Genomic DNA, 20,941 nt, shown 5'->3' with positions numbered 1-20,941 from the left:
GTCAAGCAAGTGTCACCCACTGACTATTACCGGTACCTATACTACTACAAGAAGCACGAGAGACTTGCCAGGGATGTTGTGGTACGGTAGATGAGCAAAGCCTGCTGGCTACTGGCCAACAGCCACCTCCGCTCCCCATACTGTAGTAAGTGGATCATTCATCCATAACAACCCACAGATCGCGCGAAGATGTTTCCAATTTCTGGAACACGCCTCCCTTGTCCCCCCTCCCCTTCACTAGCTTCCTTCAACTCTGCTACAGTGACGTCAACAGACAAGATGAACAAGATATGCCATTACAACTATCGATTTCGATCCTCGACCTCACCATTCCCAACCTCCAGCATATTCATGTGCAGCCTCGCTCGCATTCACCCACAGTGCTTCTGGATCGGCATGCTCGTTGCCAGGGCGAGACCGAACCTTGACTCCTTCGAAGTAGAATTCGGGGAGAAGGTCACATTTGAATGACCCGGACAAATGATTCCCCTTCTGGCTGAAAGTCATCGAACGAACGGCCCTATCGGACCCAACCTGTATTCCACCCCCCCGACCTGCCAACCCGCGCCATCGATATCGCCAGATTGGCCTCCTGGCAGTAGGCTTGTCGCTGCTCCCGAGGAAGAAAACTTTCTCGGTATAATCTCCGCTGTCGTCCCCCGTAAATTCGGGGTACATGTCCATTTGGATGTCTCCATCCTCATCTGGTTCGTCGCGTTTCCGCTTCTTGGATGACTCCATTTTTTTGTCGGTCTTTGAGACAGGAATTGGCTTTTCAAATCTCATAATACCAGCAACGACCAAGAAATCGAAAACGCCATAGAACTGACGCTTCCCATGTTTTGTCTCCAAGTGCAGGTCCAGCTTCATGGAATGATTACCCTGGCCTCCCCATTGTTCGTCGATAGCCGGACAAGTGATCTCAAATGAGCCGCACACGTCCCAGGAGTAATCAACAACAGGACCCAATGGTTCATTTTTATGAGATGATGGTGCATGGTAATCTCGAACGACGTTCTTGCTAACGGTTTGCTTTGCTGTGGAACGCTCCGATTTGGGTGCAGAGTCCTTGCGGTGAGGCGAAGCTGCTCGAGCTACCGCCCGGGGAGGATTTACAAGCTGCCCTTCCGGCCTTGCTTTTGGGGCCGGGCTCGACTTGGATTCTTGCTTCACTTTTGGTGCCGAATTGAGTCTGCCATCCTTCTTGACAGGGGCGGTGGAGGCCTTTGGAACAGGCGGCTTGGAGCTTGCAGTAGATTTGGCTTCCTTTTTAAGAGTCGTAGTCGAGGTCTTATGCGCATCTGGCTTGGAACTTCCCTTGGGGGGGTTGTTTGCTTTCTCCGCTGCAAATTCGTGCTTACTTCTTTCAGCCTCACGTTCGATTTCTCTCATCAGGTTCCAAACAGCGTCCCTCGTGCGCCCAATAATTACCCATCGATCGGGAAATGGCTTCTTATTGCTGGTCCAAGGAGCATCAACCGACACAGCTTCGAGTCCCATCGATTCCGCGGCGTTCGTGACCGCATAGCGATCGTCAGCCCCAATCTTCAGAACAATGATATCCAGATTCGCTGGTCGTCCTGTAGTACCTTTCGGAAAGGCTTCAGTCAAGAATTTACGCGGATTCTCCTTTGCTTTCTGCTCCACAGTCTTGAGAGACTTCCACGACTCATTTCTAGCAGCATTGTTCTTCTTCTTGAATTCTTTGTTTAGCTCGGTCTCGGCATTCTTCAGTTCAGGAAGAATCTTCTTCTTTGCCTCTCGAAGTCGAAGCTGCAAGTCCGCAATGGCTCCTGTCTGATTCAATCCCCGAAAGGCGCATTGCGCTTTCCAAAACGCGACAGGTTTCTTCTCCAGTTCTCTTGATCCGGCAACGGCTTTCGGTGTCTTGGGCGGGATCAACTTCTCGGCATTTGGATCGTAGAGGTATCCGTCTTTGTAGAGTCCTTCGCCGGAGCAGGTGAACTTGATTGATTTGTAGGTATATGCCAATGGGGGAATGACAATTGGATGTAGATCTGCCATAATCGCTATGTCCAATGCGTGCTATGAAAGAACCCGATCAGACACTCAATTTAGTCGGCAATTCGTTGCGCAACTGTGCAGTAACGAACTTTCAGCTCTTGGAGGGGGTAAGGAGCGCGTATTGGGCTTTCTTAAGGCTGCAGAAATAAAAGTCGAGATGAGACGAGTCTTTGGAAATCGAGCTCACTGGGACATTTAGGAATCGATGAAGAGCAGAATGTGTTTTGTTGTGTTCGTCGGCTCTTATCTGGTCCCGGCCTTTCCGTAGCGCGAAAAATCCATTTGAGCACACGAAAGTAAAACTAGTTCACGTGATGGATTGCCAGGGTTCCAAGCTCAAGGCTAAGGGCCGTGCTCACAAACATCCTGATCAAGTCCAGCTGGATTTTATTCTCGCAGTAACATCAACGTCAGCCTCACCTACAACTCAGCACTCCGCAGCGAAACATCGAAGCCGACTTCCAACTCCACCTCCCCAGATAATTTTCTCCACAATACAATAAAATGGTCGAATTGGTAGAAGTCGAGGACGAGTCTTTCGAGACCAGGCAAGCTGGACCATCCGACGAGGACGACTACTACACCGACACTGGTTGGTCCAACCATCCCAGCGGGTCGCATAGTGACTACTAACAGGTACCGTAGACTCTGAGATCTCCACGGACGATGAAGATAACGTCGCCGATGGAGAAACATTCGCAGACCGAATTGCAGCCCTCCGAGACATAGTGCCTCCGACCACCCGATCATACATCGCCAGCAAGGTCGAGACTACTACAAGCTGGATCAAATCAGGCCTTCTGTTTAGTGGCCAAACGTTATTTGTTATTAGCACAAGTGCGCTGCTCTTGGGTGTCCCCTGGGCGTTGGCATACGCGGAGGAGCAACAGATGCTCGAGATGGAGAAGGAGTTCAAGATGCGCGAGGCCGGAGAAACTGTATGCGCTATCGCTGACTATTCTTCAACTGCCATGTCACCTGCTAACTATTCACATAGCTCCTCTCTGGTTCCGGCGGTGCTTTGAATGCCCAATTGGGTGCGCAGCAATCGAACGCGGCTTTGTAAAATATCATGGAGTCGGATTCAGATTCAGGCGTACCACGAAGTGAGTCGGTATACGTTTCCTGCGTTTTCTACTTTGCTATGATGATACAACTGAGATTCCAATCCGGACGGCTCCGGCCTATGTCGACTTCTCAAAACGTTACACATTCCCTGAGCACACAGCCTCCAACTCACTAAAGTTTGGCAATACCAGAACAATCACGGCAGCTAACACTTCCTCCACTAGACATCGGATGAACGACTGGATTGTATATCAGTGTGTAGGGATGGATGGCACACGGGGAAGGGTTCAAGGTCATGCACGGCCTGTTGTTGTAATCATAGATCTCATCTCACGAAGAATATAATGTTATACCAAGGTACAATCAAATTCCCCAGTACTTTACCTCCCTTGAATCTGCCATATAAGCCTGCCCTGTTGTACCTATGTTGTATCTCACTCGTCTGGAGCGTTCAAGATTGATCTTAATAAGGAAAGTTTTCTCGGACCTAGCTCCGTAAGTATCCGATCCGAATGCCATGCATGCAAGGCTACGACTTCCTCTTTCGCACCTCTATCAAACATCACCGCCTTTCCATTGTAAAACGTCAAGACATACTTCGTACAGGCTCTGGATTCGAATATCATGGTATTGTGATTCTACACGATGCCCTTCTCATTCTCGCGGCGCGTGTCGTTGTTCCCACGGAGCTTCGTAACGGATACAACGAGAAGACGACAAACAACGTAGTGAGCAGCCCTCCTCCGTCTAGAAGCTCGTGTGACGGGCTCCTGCAGGGGCATCATTTGGGTTTCCCATACAGTGCTTACCGAGCAGACTCGAGCAGACTCACACCCGCTTCCCATTTTCCCATTCCGCTTTTTGTTTGACTAACTCGAGCTTGACAGCCCCCTAGCAAATAGCTCAAGGAAGAAGGACCGACGGTAGAATACGTTTCCTGTTTACCTCAACCCAAATTCATCGGCTACATAAACACTGACGATAAACAAGATGGCCGCTCGTCCTTCGGTTTTGGAAAGGCTCGATTCATGGCACGATCTTCGTCCCTGTATTTATACATTCTGTTTTGGCAGCATTTGTCGTCTATGTCAATCAACACATCAACAGCGATTTCAATCTCCCGAGCAGCATCGTAGGTTTTGACCAGGCCGTGTTTTTGCCGCCAGGCCCACCGAGCCATTTTCTAGGTAGGAATATTTCTGACTATCAACAGATTCCTTCTCTATCCATCGTAGTGGGTCTTATGCTAGTCTTCCGAAATCAAACGGCCTACTCTCGTTTCTGGGGTGGTCGATGCCATCTCGCTACCGTCACAACAGCTATCCGCTGTCTCTCCCGACAAATCCTGGTTCTCGTGCCAGCTCCGTCGACAGTCGGACTACTGTCAGTTGCATCAAATGATTCATTCCTTCCCCGGGGTGGAAGGACTGTGTCGAAGGATACTGCCATCCCAGACAAAACCACTGCGGCTGCAGATATCCCGCTCTCAAGGGCTGATGAGCTCAAGACCATTGAAACGGTCAAGATATTGATTGCTATGCTTTACACGATCAAGAACCATCTGAGAGCTGAGTGGGGAGTAGCTCTCAGTCCCGGGACTATGCTCGGCCCTGGCGGACAGGAAAGTACTGGGGACGAGTACAAGGATCTGTTACCTCCTGGGTTGAAGGGATATGAGCATAGAGGCCTTGGACTGACTTTAGAGCTGTCCACTTTCATAGAGAAGTTCATCTCGACGGGAGTCAGAAAGTACGACCACACCCGCGTGCGTTTGAAACTATACTAACACTTTCCACAGAGGGTGGTTCCATAACGCAGCCTCGTCATCTATGCTCTCCTCCCTGAATTCACTAACGTCAGCGTATGGAAGTATGGAGGTGATCCGCCTTGTACCGATCCCGGTTGCACACTTGTACGTTTAAATGCCCACTTCTCCCGCAATGACTACAAGGTTCGAACTGAAAGCATCGCAGAATCCACCACAAGCAGACCCTTGCCTTGTTTTGCGGCATTCTTCCCTTTGCAATGGCATCGGAAATGGATTGGTGGGCGGTACCGCTTGTAGCTTTCGTGGCCTTCACTCTGTAAGTGTGAATCCATCTTCCATGGAACATACGACTTCGCTGACCCGACGAAGATACGGCATCGAAGGGATAGCCCAGACATACGAAGATCCGTTCGGAGTCGCGAAAATCGACATCAACATGGATGACATCGTTGAAGATGCCCGAAAAGAAGTCGAGGTCATGCTCATGGCCTGGCAGACACAAGGTCAAGGGGATTCAGGCATCTTCCGACCTCGGCTAGGAGGAATGCTTGATACACCAAGATCGGACGACAGTGGCGAGATATACACGGGCGACGGCGAAGAGGCTGGAAGCAGTAAAATCCGATTCATGGTCAGCGGTTCGAGAGACGACAGACAGCGCAGTGCATACTCTGACGATGATCCTGTGGAGATCAAGGCGACCAGAGCTTCGAGGCTGTCTGCTCTTAATCCTGCCGAGAGTCCCCATGGAGGTAGCTCATATCTTGAACCTGTATAAGCGATAGGGTGTACCAGACTCGATGCGTTTGGGCAGAGTGAGGAGCTTGTGTATAGAGAAGAGGCATAGATATCCGGGTCATCAATTGATACCTGAACCTATACCATGCCCCCGGAAGAAACAGAGCGAATCACGTGCAAGATTATAGAACCCTGCAAAATACCTAAGCTAAGAAAAATATCTTGTGAGACGAGTTCAACCCCATCATCAACTAACTCCCAGTTCCCTTCCATCGCCTCCGACAGCCTTTCTCTTTGCAGCTCTTTCTTTCATCCATTTTCATACTCCACAATGCCGGCGTTTGTACGCACAGTCGCTCCCTTCCTGCGGACATCTCGGGCTGCCCTGCAGCAGGGCAATTCCGTCAGCCCTCTGTTCCACGCCTTATGCCGCCAGAATGGAGGAGCATCGGTGTTAAATGCTGCGAGGACCTACGCGACTGCCTTCGAGCGCACGAAACCCCATGTTAACATTGGTAAGGTCCCTTCTGTTGATCTTTAGGAGATTGACTGATCGGAATAGGTACAATCGGACATGTTGATCACGGCAAGGTATGCGAATCTACGATAGGAGGCGAGTATCACAGGGAAAATGGGGACTGATGGGACACACGATAGACAACATTGACAGCAGCCATCACCAAGAGACAGGCCGAGAAGGGCCTCGCCAGCTTCCTCGACTACGGCTCCATTGACAAGGCGCCAGAGGAGCGGAAGCGTGGAATCACCATCTCGACAGCACACATCGAGTACTCGACTGATGCCCGCCATTATTCCCACGTCGACTGTCCCGGTCACGCCGATTACATCAAGAATATGATTACGGGAGCTGCCAACATGGACGGAGCTGTGATCGTCGTTGCCGCCTCTGATGGACAAATGCCCCAGACAAGAGAACATCTGCTGCTCGCCAGACAGGTCGGTGTCCAGAAGATTGTAGTGTTTGTCAATAAGGTCGATGCATTGGAGGACCCGGAGATGTTGGAATTGGTTGAGATGGAGATGCGTGAGCTACTTACCACTTACGGTTTCGAGGGTGAGGAGACACCAATTGTCCTTGGTTCGGCACTTTGCGCTCTGGATGGCCGCAGACCTGAGATTGGAGAGCAAAAGATCGATGAGTTGATGAACGCTGTCGACAGCTGGATCCCAACCCCTCAACGTGATCTTGACAAGCCTTTCTTGATGTCCGTCGAGGACGTATTCTCCATCCCCGGTCGTGGAACTGTCGCGTCCGGCCGCGTCGAGCGTGGTACCCTGAAGAGAGATCAGGAGGTCGAGCTCGTCGGAAAGGGAGACGTACCACTGAAGACCAAGGTTACCGATATCGAGACCTTCAAGAAGTCCTGCGAAGAGTCCCGCGCCGGTGACAACTCCGGTCTCTTGCTCAGAGGTGTCAAGCGTGAAGATGTCCGTCGTGGAATGGTTATCGTGCAACCCGGAACTACGAAGGCGCACAAGCAATTCTTGGTGTCCATGTACGTGTTGACCAAGGAGGAAGGAGGACGCCACACCGGATTCCATCAAAACTACCGCCCACAAATCTTCTTGCGCACAGCCGATGAGGCAGCTGCGCTTTTCTGGCCGGAGGGAACTGAAGATGCTGATTCGAAGATGGTCATGCCCGGAGATAACGTCGAGATGAGATGCGAGATCCACCAGGCTGTTGCCGTGGAGGTCGGACAGCGGTTCAATGTCCGTGAGGGAGGCCGCACCGTCGCTACTGGCTTGGTCACTCGGATTATCAAGTAAACGGTCTTTGCTGAAGAGACGACTATTCGAAATGCGCGGGGGCTGTTGAGGGGGCTCCGGGAGACTTAGCCGGGTCAAAGCCTGCTTCATTGTATAAATCTGCTTATAGCGAAATGGGTCGGATGGATGGTGGGGCATGGGAAAAGGAGTTCCGTTGCTTGCCTTGTAAAATACCGGCGCACACTCACCTCGTCTCCACTCTTCGAGCTATGTCTTCTCACCTGTACTATAGAAGGCGTGGATGTGTCGAATATAAGGCGTTGTAGAGGACTGTGCATGTGCAGTGATTTTTCTAAAGTTATTCCAGAATTTGTTTTCCGTTGCCATAATCGGATAGAATATGCTAAATATATCAGGTATTTTCTGTTGCTTGCCTGTCCAGGAGATTTAGTGATTGTCAATCCGGCTATTCTAGAGTCACGTGCTAGCGCGACCTTTGACGTGTAAAGCCTGTACAGATGGGATGCTAGATTCTCAGTTGTTTCTGATCCGCGATCACACTTCTAGCAGTTTACCCACCCACCCATCCACGATCACTATCGCACGCTACTATCGTCGCCCTGCGAAATCAGTATCATCTGCCGTCGACCCTGCAGTCAGTCTCCCCTAACTGCAAGACGCAAGCAGCCACCCCACTACAAGAGTCAACAGCCGTTTTCAGCCAACGCACCCTTCACCCTCTGATACCACAAGAGAAAAGGCAAAAGTCGGAACAATGCCCCCCAAAATCGAGCGCAAAGCGCGACGCAAACGACAGACGCGCTTGACCTTCGAGCCAGCTCCCAGCTCTTCTTCGGCACCATCAAGTATGGCTCCTGCAAAAGTTCGATACGAACGCGCGGGCAGAAGTGGGCAGACAATTTCAAGCCCGAAGGTCGCCGTAGATGAGGAAGAAAGCAGTGAGGATGAGGTCCTGGGGTCTGCGCGGAGGTCGGGCAATGCAGTCGACACCACGCCGGCGCGGGAAAAGACAAATCTCGCGAAGAAGTTATTCAAGACACTTCCTGCGCCGGGAACGATCCCGCAGGCTAGGCCTGGTTATTCGATTGGTATGGTTGGTGTGGTATTCTATTTTTGGGATTGTTTATATTGTGTGAATACATACAATGTCATGCAATCTCTGTCACTTTACCTGTCCTAACCTCGTTCTAGCTACACCTCAAGAAGATTCGGAATATGGCCATGTTCGCCTGCCTTCAAGCATTCGAAGATCTGGCTTTCTAGCTGCAGAGAAGAAAAGTCGTAAACCTGGTCTGGAAGAAGCAGATTCGTCCGATGGGTCCGATGTAGAACAGAACTCTTTGACACCTTCCGGTAAGGCCCGAGGAAAGCTACCAGAATGTATCGGGCTCAGTGAAGATGAAACCCCGAGACTTACTCGATCGCGAGCTCAAAGAAGCAGCCAGGTGTCAGTGTTGCAAGGAGCTACGAAGAGCACTGCAGCGAAGACTGTGGCCCCTAAAAAAGGCCGCGGACGTCCAAGAAAAGCGCCCTTGCCCGACAGCAGCGAAGACGAGGTTATGTTGCTGCCTACGGTGGAAAGCAATAGTGCTGTCAAAGCGGTCTCCACGAAAATCTCGAGGAAACCAAGCCCTATCGTGATTCAGAGCGATGTAGAAGAGGAGGATGAAGATGATGACTTAATTGTCTCATCACCGAAGCGTTCGCAGCAACCACTGCATAAAAACGCTCAGCAAGCTTCCGACTCCGATTCCGAGGATGTCAGATCTTCGCCTCTAAAGCGCAGGAGGCCCAAGATGAACATCGTGTCAGACGAAGACGAAGATCTACCGCCAGTAATATCCCCTCTGAAGCGGTCAAGAAAAGCGACGGAATCAGACGATTCTGATGACATCTTGCCATCTCCGCTCAAGCGACCACGATTCGTTCCTACGCAGGAACAGAGCGAAGAGGAAGAGGAGCTACCGAATGTAGCGGAATTGGCACGCAGAAGAAAAGCTAAAGGCAAAGGACGAGCTCTTTCTGAGTCCCCGGACATGCCAGCATCTTCAGGCCGTGCTACCCGGCAACAGGTGACTCGTCGCCATCGTACCGAGAAGGAGAAGCAGATGGAATTGCTGAAACGTCGACGGGCCGGTGAGAGCATCGAAGAGCTAACCGAATCCGAATCAGAAGATGATGATGATGATGACCAAAATGACGAGTTCCAGAAGCTGACTTTCTTCGACGATGATGAGGAGGAAGAGGACGAGGAGGTCGCTCCCAGCCGGAAAAGAGCCAAGGTCAGACGCCAGAGAGGGGATAGCAGCGACGAAGAAGCTGGCGAGTCTGATTTTGTGATTGAGGACGACGAAGGCCCTCTCGGTGTTCCTGATTACACTATGGATATCCCTCTCGAATTTACGCATGCTGCCCACAAGTCTCCCAAAGAGCACTTCCGAGATGTGATTGAGTGGATGGTACAAAATAAACTGAACCCGGGCTTTGCCCGTGACGATCCAGTCTACCGGCAAGGATTTGCCAAACTGTACGCCCGGCTAGAAAGGTTCCCTCTCCGCACCGTCGCTAATATGATTCCAGCGATTCCGAGTATCTTGGTTATGCCGATTCCAAATTTGTCTCTACCCAGTGGACGGCCGAGTTTACCCGCGCCGTCTACGCCCGGCCTATGATGCGGGTCACGAAGCTCAGGCCAGGAGAAGGCGTTGAGATTTTAGGAGAAGCCAAGTGCCAGCCCTGCAATCACCGGAAGCACCAGCCCACGTTTGCGCTCCAGTTCACTGGCAAGGCGTATCAAAAAGACACCTTGGAAGAGATCGACGGCGACAGCGATTCCGAGGATGCGGCCAGCGATGGATCTGACGACGGCGACAAGGCAAGTGTAAACAGCAAAGGATTTGCTCTGCCCAGTCAAGAGAAGGTCTGGATGTCGGGAAGGTATGGATTTATTCATTCATTGATTCATCTATTCATGTATTCGTGTATTCATCCACTCATCTATTCATCCATTCCGTCCATCTCTCCCCGTTCTTGCCCGAGGGCGGTGACTGTTGATTAATGTGGGTGGGTAGCGTATGCGCACAGAATGCGCAGCAGGCGCATACCCTCGTGCACTGGCGGTGGCATCTCAACGACTGGGTTGTCAGTAGCCTCGAGGAAGAAGGCCATCTCCAACCATGCAAGTTGGCTGAGCGGGAGAAGATGACGAGCAAGAAGCGGATGAAGTAAGAGCAGACACGGGGCCTTCCTTCCCTCTTCCCCTCCAGATACTTCGGGGGCGCGGGGTGCTAACCACGGGCAGGCTAGCGAACAAGGTGGTGGACCGATGGGGTGAGGAGAACAAGATCAAAACGCTGTACCGTGACTTTAAGAGCCAACTCGATACGGCCAGGGAGTTGAAGGCGAAAGCACGGGGGGGGTGGAGATGAGCGGGGCGGTCTCATATGTGGGATGGGAAGTCGGTGGTGCATTCGTTCCGAGACACAATTACGGTACATCTCCGTATACTGACTGTACTTGCAGTCATGGCCTCACACCTCATGTCGGTGTTGGACTTTCAACGCCAAGATGTATGGAGTGTGTTGTATTGTATTGTGTTGGACTATATTGTATTGCATTGTTGCAGTAGTACCTACGTGCCCAAGTAGCTGATCTAATAATGCACGCATACGACTTTCTGTGCTCTGTATGTATTCCCAGGGTAGTCACTGCTAGGTACCTAGCTCTCGCTCTCGCTCTCGCTCTAGCTGCAGCCCGAGCTCCCGCCACAGCCAGCCACAACGACCGCCACAACCCGCCTCAGAGACCATCTCGTACCCGCGTAGCACAACGGGAAGGGATGGGGTACGTCACTTGTAGCTGAGCTGCGCTGCGTACAGACGACAGAAGGAACCACCCAGGCCAGCCAAGTCAGAAAAGCAAGAAGCAAGAAGCAAGCTTTTCTCAGCCCTCCGTAAGGGCAAGGGCAAACCCACACCCACACCCCGGCAGATGACATCATCCAGGGTACGGAGGACGGGGCCACACGTCGCGGCTTGCAGAAGCAGGAAATGCAGGACGAAACAGACGGAGGGGGAGAGGGAAGTCGGAGTATGACAGTCTGTCTGTATGAAGGTACGAGGGGGCCAAAGTAGGTAAGGAGTTGGTAATAGGTAAGGTAGGGAAAGGTAGGCATCATCAAGCAGTAGAGGACGAAGACCCGTGGTACCTGGTCCACGGCTCTCCTCCTGCTTCTCCCTCTCCCTCTCCCTCACTCTCCCTTCGTTCCCCTTCCTCCCTCCTAACAACACTCGATCAAGATACCCCCCCCCCCCCAACTAAACAACAATAAAGCAGCCGCAGAACACAGACACAATCAGAATCACAAACACAAACTACCCTCGCATTCTTTGCGTTCTTTGCATTCTTGTATTCTCTGCATTCTCTGCATTCTCTGCATTCTCTGCATTTCCTGCATTTTCTGCATTTTCTGTGTTCTTTGCATTCTTTGCATTCTTTGCGACTCCCGCATTCTTCGCACGCTCCATCGCGCTCACCATCACCATCACCATCACCATCACCATCACCATCACCATCACCACCACCACCACCGCTCTCGATCTCATCCATAATCGAACAATCGCATCTTTCCATCTCGCACTCCCACATACTCTCTCCTTCTTCTTCTTCTTCTTCCTCTTCTTCCTCCTCCTCCTCTTCCCCTTTCCCCCCCCCTCCTTCTCCCTCCTTCGATCTAAAATACCCAAAAGACACAACGTGACTCCAATCCGCAACCATGTCGGCCACCGTCAATAGGCCGACGGACGTCAAGCAGAAGCAGGAAGACGTTAATCGAAAGCTGCAGTTCTACGGCATCGCCACGGCGTTCCAGAATGGCAAGGTCCCATCGGTAAGTCCTACCTCGACAGTGATCACCGTCGCCATCGCTGGCGCGCTCCCAGCGCAGCTCCTCGGGACTCAGGACCTCCAGCAGAGAAACAACTGACGATCCCCCCGATCGACTTCGCAATTTCACATGGCTAATCATTTCACCCACAGAACGACCAGATTGATATCGCCCTCAACAGCTTCCTGGCGTCCAGCCCAATCGCCTCCCCCTCCAAGAAGCTCTCGGCCGAGGGCCAAGCCTTGGTCGCTGACTTCCGCGCTGTCGTCAAGCAAGCTCAGTACATGCTCCTAACCAAGAATGATGGAAACATCCTCCAAGACTTCATCTGGCAATGCCAGAAACTCGGCAGCAGCAGTAATTACACCCTCCCAGGCGCCCCCGTCGATAAGGATCGTGCCAAGCAACACGGCAACGAGGCTCTGGAGGGTCTGCGTACGCTCGGCACCTTGATCATCTCCAACGGTCAATTCCGCAAGCTTTGTAAGTCCTTCCCGGGGCAAGATCAGGGGCAATGTCAGTGCCTAATCAGAAGTCTTCCGTAGTGAACGACGCAACCATCCTCATCCGTGATATTGCCGGCGATGCGGCCCAAAAGACCGCCAACAAGGTCAACCCCAACGAGGACGACCTGGCTCAGATCGATCGCCCTGCCGACGACAACACTTGGCACGATGTCCCCGACCTGTCTGCGGGCAAGCTCAAGAAGCAGGTCAAGTCGACGTACAGCAAGCAGACTCCTCTCCACCAAAACGACCTGAAGGCCGCTGCTGGAAATGCCAGCGAAGCTGCGCACCCAGATGGCTCTCGCAATCCGGCGGACGCTGCTGCGCTCGCCCATCAGGACCAGCGCCAAGGGACCAGCGCCGGCGTGGATGGTCGCGCGGGTGCCGAAAACGCCGCCGCCACCCTGAAGCAGCGTGCCTCAGAGAACGTGCCAGAGGACACCAAGAACAAGGGCCGCGAGACCCGTGATCGCACCAAGGACTACCTATCTAACAAGATGCCCAAGGAGCGCCGGGAGCAGACCATCTGGCGTCTCAAGAAACTCGTGGTCGAGGTTCAAGGCCACCCCGATTACCTCTCGGCGATCGAGACTCTGCTCAGCCTGGCCGAGACGTATGCGGGCCACGCCACCACCGTCGGCAATCATGCGACGGGTGCTGTCAAGGGGGCCCGTTCTGACGACTCGCTGAAGACCGCCGAGGCCGATCTTCTCTTGCTTATCGAAAGATGGGCCAATGGAACTTCGTCCAAGGACCTCTTCGAATCTATCAACAACATCTACACCGATGCGGACCAAGACCCCGAGCTGAAGGCGTGGTTCAAGAAGATTGATGCGTATGTTCGAAAATGCCTCAAGCAACAAGGATACATCATGGAGGATGCGGCGACGGAAGAGTGGAACGAGCTGTACGACCGTGGCGACTTCCTGCTTCGCGACCGGTACCGCAACCACACGGACCGCATCGTTGATGAGTTCAAGTTCTTGGGTGATCAATTCGACCAAGACCCCGTGAACAAGAAGTTCGCCGCTTCGGTCCAGAAGCTGTTCACGGATCTGGGTAACGATCAGAACGGCAAGCCCACCTTCAAGCCCCATCTTGTCAAGGACTTGACAGAGGTCATCCTCCCAGGAATCTTCGAGTCGATTCGCTACGTCCCAATTCCCAGAATTGAATTCTCGGACCCTACCACGGATGCGATCGTCGAGAACTTGGTCATCGAGAGTGATAACTTGACGCCCAATGTGTTCGAGGTTGCGAATGGTATGTTGTCCGTCCGCATGGCTTTCTGCAAGCACCCAAGCTAACCACATCCAGACAACTACTTCCAATGGAACCGAAAGAACCCCGCCAAATCGAACAGTCATTCCGTCATGGTCTCTATTTCCGGTGTTCAGATGGATCTCCGCGACGTCTCATTCCACGTCAAGAAGAAGCAGGGGTTCTCCTTCTCGGACACGGGAGTGGCAGATATCTTCCTCGGTGGCACCGGTCTCAGCTTCAAGATGAAGATGTCAACTGCTGCGAAGAAGGATCGTCAAAACTTCTTCAAGGTTGACAAGGTCGATGTCGACGTCAAAAACTTCAATATCAAGCTGAAGGAATCCAAGCACAAGATCCTTTTCAAAATCGGAAAGCCTTTGATGCTGAAGGTCATCCGCCCTGCGCTGCAGAAGGCCCTGGAGAAGCTCATCAAGGACAAATTCAATGAGCTTGATGCGCTTGCGTACAAGGTGAAGCTGGAGGCCGACCGTGCCATCCAAGAGGCCAAGGAGGATCCTGAGAGCGCTCCCAACATCTACCAACGCTACGCCAGTGCTGTTCAGAAGCAGCTCCTGCAGGGAAAGCAGAAGGCCGATGCGGTTGCCTCTCAGACCAAGGTCAACGTCGCCATGACCAAGCACGATTCCATCTTCCCAGACATCACCTTGCCGGGCGGTATCTCCTCCAAGGCTACTGAGTACAAGGAGCTTGGCCAGTCAGGCGAAGCATGGAGATCTCCGATCTTCAAGCTGGGATCCGCCTCCGCCTCAACTGACATTCCAGGTGCCCCAACTGTTCAGCGTAAGGAGCACTCGGTCACTGGAGGTGGCGTTCGCGGTCCGCAAAATGTTGGCAACGCTGATTCCATGACGAACCAAGTTTATGACCCATCGGCCCAGGCCGCTGCGCAGACCCACGGATCAGCCAATACCACTTTCAGCTCACAGGTGGACCAGGCTCTCAATGGTAGCGGCCACAACAACGGCCACGGCGTCAAGCCCGCCAACGGCAGCACCACTCTTGGATTCAGCAACCCTGTCCTGACCGGCAGCGCCTAATTTGTTTCGCCGCATCGACGGTGCGAATGCGAGGTTCCTGACCGTTCCGCTCTTTGCTTTTATGAGGGATTTGATTTCATGATACCAATACCGCGTAATACCAGTGCGAAAAGGCCTGTCATGGGGCGAACCTTTTCTTTTGTTGCCACGGAGATTTTCCTTTGGGCATTTTCAGGAGTACCCTGCTCACCAGGTCTCTGTTGACGATTCCCCTCGAGCATGCGCGCTTGGGGGGTGATGGGGATGGTGAAAAAACGCGTGTCTCCTTTCGGAATGAACACCACAGCGGATAAGTAGTAATAATAAAAATCCTGACTTTCTTTCCAACCAATTCAATGGCGGCAATTAGTAAGCATCATGAGTGATGTGTGTCCCGAGGTTATTGATTTCAGCTTGTCGCGAGCTCTCGGGTCTTGGTCAGGTGGAACGAGGATATTCTTTCTCCGGGATTGAAATACCCGATTACGGCTCTCTGCGAACTCCAGGTTGAAGAAGGGAGAGAGAGAGAGAGAGAGAGAGAGAGAGAGAGAGAGAGAGAGAGAGAGAGAGAGAGAGAGAGAGAGAAAGAGGCACCTCGTGAGACTATAGCCTGTAATCTTGATAATCTTGAATGTGAGCGATGGGGGAAGTGACGGCCTACGAAGTCTGTGATTTACGTAGCAGAGCAGAGGTGATGTGATGTGATGGCTTTCTTTGGCCGGCTCTTCTTTTTTTTTTTTTTTTTTTTTTTTTTTTTTTTGGAATGGGGATGGGGATGGGGATGGGGATGGGGATGGGGACGGGGATGGGGATGGGGATGGGGATGGGAGGGAGGAGGGAGGGATGGGATGGGAGGGAGAGGGGTAGGTGGGTTCGGGAGGGGGTCGATGGATGGATGGATGGGAGGATGGATGGGAGGATGGGAGGATTGTGGTTGTGGTTGTGTTGTGTTGTGTTGTGTTTCTCGGTAATCTATGTGTAGGGTGTTTGGAAACGGAGGAGGGAGGGGGGGGGGGGTTGAGAGGTTGGAAGGTTGAAGGTTTGAGAGGTGGGTTGAAGATGAGGATGAGGATGAGGATGAGATTTAGGCGGGGGGGGAGAGCGATTTGTTTGTTGATATTGGATGGGTGGGTGGATGGGTGGGTGGATGGGAATAGAATGGGATGGGAATAGAATGGGATGGGAATGGGAATGGGACGGGGACGGTCAGAAGGAGAGGAGATGAGATGAGATGAAATGAGATGAGATGAAATGAAATGGTTCACAGGAAACGCTGCCGGCTCCTGGCTCTGTACCCAAGTCCCTGTCTAACCCCATCCCAAGCCAGGCCTGTCGACCTGATACAATAAATACATAGACGGCTGTTTGCTCCCGTTCTGGACTGTGTTTGTGTGTAGGGCCCGCGGTCAAAAGAAAGAGGGAGAGGGGGAAAGAAAGGAGAAAGAAAGGAGAGAGAAAGGAGAGAGAAAGGAGAGAGAAAGGAGAGAGAAAGAGAGAAGAGCAGACCGTCCTGTGCACTACACTACATCATTCGCTCCGCTTCGGCATGGGCATGACGGCGTCAAAGTCAAGCGGAAGCCCGGGCTGGCCCCACGATCTCATCTTGCCAAAGACTTCCTGCACTTCCTTCATCGCCCGCATGCTCGAGACCTCGGCCTCGACTTCACCCTCCCCGGTCCCGGGCTCGGTCCCGGGCTCGGCGACGGTGATGCCACCGGCGAAGGGCTTCCAGGGGTACTCGTCAGCCGAGCACCGGTCCCATTTCCCATCGACGAGCTCTCGGCCTCGGCGCCCGCGGACGGGGTGCGGCGGCACGACGCCCTCCCGCAGGTAGGCTCTGATCTTGCGAATGGTGCACCCCGACACGGCGGCGATGCTGCAGTGGCCCATGGAGCGCTGCTCGACGAGACCGGCGGCGACGAACCTCCGGGCCATCTTCACGCCGGCGGCCAGGGGCGTGACCGGGTCGGCGGTGTTGCTGAGGAAGAGCAGCGGGAAGGCGGTCGGGACGGGGTCGGCTCGGTGGGGGGGGTGGTCGTCCCAGCGCATGGGGGGGTCGGTTGCTTGCACGGGGTAGGCGTCGCAGGCGATCATGACGGTCATCCAGACGTCGGCCCAGGATGATTCCTGCGCCATCTCTTCGAAGGTGTGTTGGATCTCCGGGAGGCTGGCGTTGAACTGCGTGGGGCACACGGCATTGGTTTAGTCGGGCATGCAGACACTGTATACACGCTAGGATTTGGAAATGGGAAATGCGAAATGGGAAATGGGACGTTGGAGGGCCGTACCGGATACCGCTTGTCGCTGCACATGATCGCAATCTGGGCCTCGTTTGGAAGGACTTCTGCCGGGGTCTGAGGAGCACAAAGCAGCTCGGGCTCGGGCAGCGGGAAGACTTGTGCGAGGACATCCTCGTTTCCGCGGAGTAACTGGTCGAAGATCCACGCGACGGCGGGGAAGCCCCGGTTTGGGGAATACAGTATCGAGAACAGCATCATGCGCACCTGGCTGATGGTTGTGACGACTGGTTGTCTGGAGAAGGGGTGGATGGACGTGATGGGGCGCTCATGGATTCTGCTCAAGATGCTCTGGAAGCGATCTTCGATGGATGATATGGTGTCGGAGGGGCGGTAGAGGGCGCAATTGACGCGGGCTTTGTGGCAATAGTAGGAGAATGAGGTGGAAACCTTGTCGGCGTCTTGGATGGTACCTTGCCAGACGGGGGAGACGTAGTGATCTGCGTCAACTACGCCATCTAGAGCAACAATTAACAACCGAGATGTTCATATTGACTGATGAAAGCGTACCGAGGATGACTCGACCGACTCGGTCCGGAAACATGGCCGCGAACGTTGCCCCGAGCAGAGTCTGACAGTCTCGCCATCAGCATACACCGATAGGGTCAAGAAAGGCACTTACTCCGTAACTGAAACCCCAATATACAAGCTTTCCTTTCGTGTCTGCACTAGCTTCACCGTCCGAGTCTGGAGTCATGACCGTTTTCTCATCCGGGTCAGCATCACCGGTCCTGCCTCTCCACTCATCCCAAGCGTCAACAATGCTAAGCATATCCCGCGCAACACTCGGCGTATGGGCGTATCTCAGAATACTACCATTCCCATACAGCGCATCCTTCTCTCCACAAAGCCTAGCCATCGTCCTGGCCCTAACATCAAGCCTGAGCAAGGAATCCGCACTGGAGTTGACAGTCCCAATGGCCGTGCCCGCGGTCACCCACGTCGCGCGATGGAAATTGCCACGGATGTAATCCTCATCTCTAACCACCAGAGACGCATCACGATTCGCGGCTTCCGACGGATACGCGAAACAGTCCGCTCGAGGCGTGGTGGCGCCGACTCCGCGGGGGTCGAAGCCGATGACATCTTGCTCCTCGCCTACGACTGTTTGGAGCTGGGACCCGGCTAAGAGTGCGAATTGCACGCCAGAGCCTCCGGGACCGCCGGGGTTGAGGAGCAATGGCGACGTGGACGATCTGCTGGAGCCCTTGCGCTTGCCTGGGATCAGGAGAAGGGCGATGTGAACTTTGGGATTGGCTGATGAGGTGTTGAGGGGGCGGTTGTAGTCCATTGGGACCGTCAAGCGGGCACAGAACACGTGCGAGAAACAGGAGTGCCATTCGAGTTTTTCGCTAGGTGTGATCTGGAAACAGTCAGTGTTGGGGCTTTTTTTTATTCTTAAAGGGGGGGGGTGGGGGGAGGGCGGGGGGCTGTTGAAGTGAGTACCGTACTGTATCGAAGCTCATGTGCCTTGGTGTTGTGGTGTCGTTGCCATCGGTAGAGGCATATTGGTCATTCCAGTAAATTCCTGATAGGGCGAGCAGAGATTGAGAATACCGCCAAACAAGTAATAGTATAGCGATTAACAGACTGTTCTTTAGAACTTGGCGTCTCTGGTGGCGTGCATTGCATATCTCACAATCCGGCCGGGTCTTTTCATCTCTGAGAGCAGCAGCCTTCTCGTCGAGGTGGGAATCTTCATACTTCGGTGAATCCATGACGAGCCGACCTCAGTAAAAGCTGGCGCAGGGCTCGATCTCTCGTTGAATTTCAAGACTTTGACAGCGGGTGAGTGACCTTGAACATATATTTTGCGATGACGATGCGGCTTTGACGTCTGCTAAGTAAACAAGCATCGGCTTTCCAGGCGAGTTCCGTGGTCCGAATACGATCGATAGTCTCGTATTGTTGTTCCGTATACGAGCTTCGCGGGACCTTCCGCTCGCATACTTACAATTGTAGTTGCACTCCAGTCTGTATGCGATCATCCTATGTATATGTATATGTATATATATACACATACTGGAATGCGCAAGATGCCCCCCCTCCCCCTATCCGAGTACCCAGGTCGGCGCCGGTTGCTCACTCACAAGTCATCCATCTGCCTGTACCACTAGTTGCTTTTTTGAATTGCATACTCGGGTGTCAACGATGGCAGTCCAAGGTGTATGACCAGCTGGGTCTCTTCACACAATTGCGATTCTTCCTTCGAATACATACCCTCAAGTTTCTGGTGACACACTATTTCCGACTCCAAAAATTACCTGGCATCCGCGATTCCTCCAACCTTCACCAAATGCTATCCATGCCGACCTACCCTCAGAAATCGAGTGTTCGCACCGAAGTCATACAAGAGCGGCGACCTTTGCTCCCACTCTACCTCAACATTCATGGCGGAGGGTTTGCGATAATGAGCCCAATTGGGGACGACTAGGCCCGTTCGGGATTCTTTGAGAAAAGAACAAAGTCCTAGTAATCTCGATCGATTACCCACAGTCTCCTGAGCATCCATTCTCGGCCGGTTTAGATGCTGTGACAGAGCTCATACATGCGATATCGAGTGGCGATGCTCTGCCATTTGACAAGGCAAGAGTTGCTGTGGGAGGCTTTAGTGCGGGAGCGAACCTATCTCTGGCTGTCTGTCAGGACGAAAGCCTGCAAAAATGGATAGCCGGGTTTGTAGCATACGATCCACCAGTCAACTGGACAGCCACTCTTGCTGAGAAGCTTGCAACCAAGCCGAAAGAGCCGCCACAGGAATTTTGGAGAAGAATGGCTCGGCGTTTGGCTGGGCAGATATTCATCCAGGAACTGACCTAGAGGACCCGAGGCTGAGTATTTCCTCTGCGCCGCGAGACAGGCTTCCCCGGAAACTCTATATCATTGGATGTGAATTCGATCTGCTCTGTGGAGATGCCGAGATTTTGGCGAAAAGATTGGCAAGCGACGGCACTGCCCAGAGAGTCGGCACAGACGATATCTGGGAGCACAACGGGGTGAAGTGAGAGAATATCTTGGGAGAGGAACACGTTTAGCGGAGATCTGATATCGGAAGAAGTTCTGACTTTTTCATCACAGGATTCGACGACTCCGTCGCCGAATGACTTTTCAGAGAAGTCTATATATTGCATATGTGCTGAGTACTTCCACATCTCAAGGTAGTGCAGTTGCTTCTTTGATGAGAATTGATGCTTTTAGCTAGCTCTCCTAGGATTGTTTGGAGATACTTATCACCGCTCTCCGAAGGGCCAAGGGCTATTGTCGATATCTGGATAGATTATGTTCGTCGGCTCGTCTGTCCTTGTTAACCAGTGTCGTATCACCTACACTATCATTGGCCTTTAAAGACATTTTATGCCCTAGCCCTTCAGTTTTTCTTTTCCTCGAGGCTCTTCCCAGTCGCGCCAGACCTTGCTGTTTAGCATTCTTCAGGCCGCCGCTACAGATGTACCCAATCAGCATTGATCATATATGGCGCTCCGTTGCTTGCTTCAACATTTTTTACGCATCTGAAAAGAGCTTTGTGTTCATTACAAAGCAAAAAGCCTGGAAAGTTCTGGATAAGTCAACGAGGCGACAGGTATCCTTGTAGCGATTGTTAT

General features: G+C 52.7%; 7 protein-coding genes across 7 annotated transcripts; 5 read left to right on the top strand and 2 right to left on the bottom strand.

The window, feature by feature from the left end:
• Positions 1-324: 324 nt before the first annotated feature.
• L3040_002433 (uncharacterized protein) lies at positions 325-2,025 on the bottom strand (the record flags this gene model as incomplete). Its single annotated transcript, XM_007289664.2, has 1 exon — positions 325-2,025. The coding sequence occupies one exon, from the start codon at positions 2,023-2,025 to the stop codon at positions 325-327; it is 1,701 nt and encodes a 566-aa protein (XP_007289726.2).
• A 504-nt stretch (positions 2,026-2,529) lies between these two features.
• On the top strand, positions 2,530-3,328 carry L3040_002432 (uncharacterized protein; the record flags this gene model as incomplete). Its single annotated transcript, XM_007289665.2, has 5 exons — positions 2,530-2,617; positions 2,671-2,963; positions 3,023-3,062; positions 3,114-3,131; positions 3,318-3,328. 5 exons carry the CDS (start codon positions 2,530-2,532, stop codon positions 3,326-3,328), a joined length of 450 nt encoding a protein of 149 aa, XP_007289727.2.
• A 410-nt stretch (positions 3,329-3,738) lies between these two features.
• L3040_002431 (uncharacterized protein) lies at positions 3,739-5,639 on the top strand (the record flags this gene model as incomplete). Its single annotated transcript, XM_066155551.1, has 7 exons — positions 3,739-3,821; positions 3,981-4,016; positions 4,084-4,225; positions 4,307-4,842; positions 4,892-5,005; positions 5,067-5,177; positions 5,231-5,639. The coding sequence occupies 7 exons, from the start codon at positions 3,739-3,741 to the stop codon at positions 5,637-5,639; spliced, it is 1,431 nt and encodes a 476-aa protein (XP_066012545.1).
• A 291-nt stretch (positions 5,640-5,930) lies between these two features.
• L3040_002430 (uncharacterized protein) lies at positions 5,931-7,390 on the top strand (the record flags this gene model as incomplete). Its single annotated transcript, XM_007289666.1, has 3 exons — positions 5,931-6,114; positions 6,162-6,190; positions 6,257-7,390. 3 exons carry the CDS (start codon positions 5,931-5,933, stop codon positions 7,388-7,390), a joined length of 1,347 nt encoding a protein of 448 aa, XP_007289728.1.
• A 715-nt stretch (positions 7,391-8,105) lies between these two features.
• L3040_002429 (uncharacterized protein) lies at positions 8,106-10,779 on the top strand (the record flags this gene model as incomplete). Its single annotated transcript, XM_007289667.2, has 5 exons — positions 8,106-8,439; positions 8,543-9,878; positions 9,932-10,288; positions 10,423-10,575; positions 10,653-10,779. 5 exons carry the CDS (start codon positions 8,106-8,108, stop codon positions 10,777-10,779), a joined length of 2,307 nt encoding a protein of 768 aa, XP_007289729.2.
• A 1,346-nt stretch (positions 10,780-12,125) lies between these two features.
• L3040_002428 (uncharacterized protein) lies at positions 12,126-15,063 on the top strand (the record flags this gene model as incomplete). Its single annotated transcript, XM_007289668.2, has 4 exons — positions 12,126-12,239; positions 12,389-12,719; positions 12,782-14,005; positions 14,060-15,063. 4 exons carry the CDS (start codon positions 12,126-12,128, stop codon positions 15,061-15,063), a joined length of 2,673 nt encoding a protein of 890 aa, XP_007289730.2.
• A 1,506-nt stretch (positions 15,064-16,569) lies between these two features.
• On the bottom strand, positions 16,570-18,805 carry L3040_002427 (uncharacterized protein; the record flags this gene model as incomplete). The annotated part of the gene is made up of 5 exons (XM_007289669.2): positions 16,570-17,220; positions 17,331-17,797; positions 17,850-17,910; positions 17,962-18,702; positions 18,791-18,805. The coding sequence occupies 5 exons, from the start codon at positions 18,803-18,805 to the stop codon at positions 16,570-16,572; spliced, it is 1,935 nt and encodes a 644-aa protein (XP_007289731.2).
• Positions 18,806-20,941: the final 2,136 nt, after the last annotated feature.

Source organism: Drepanopeziza brunnea, assembly GCF_022702325.1.
Source record: "Drepanopeziza brunnea f. sp. 'multigermtubi' strain 214-2 chromosome Unknown ctg3, whole genome shotgun sequence".
NCBI classification, from domain to species: Eukaryota; Fungi; Ascomycota; class Leotiomycetes; order Helotiales; family Drepanopezizaceae; genus Drepanopeziza; species Drepanopeziza brunnea.
The sequence above is the reverse complement of the archived record's forward strand: the minus strand, read 5'-3'. Positions and strand labels throughout refer to the sequence as shown.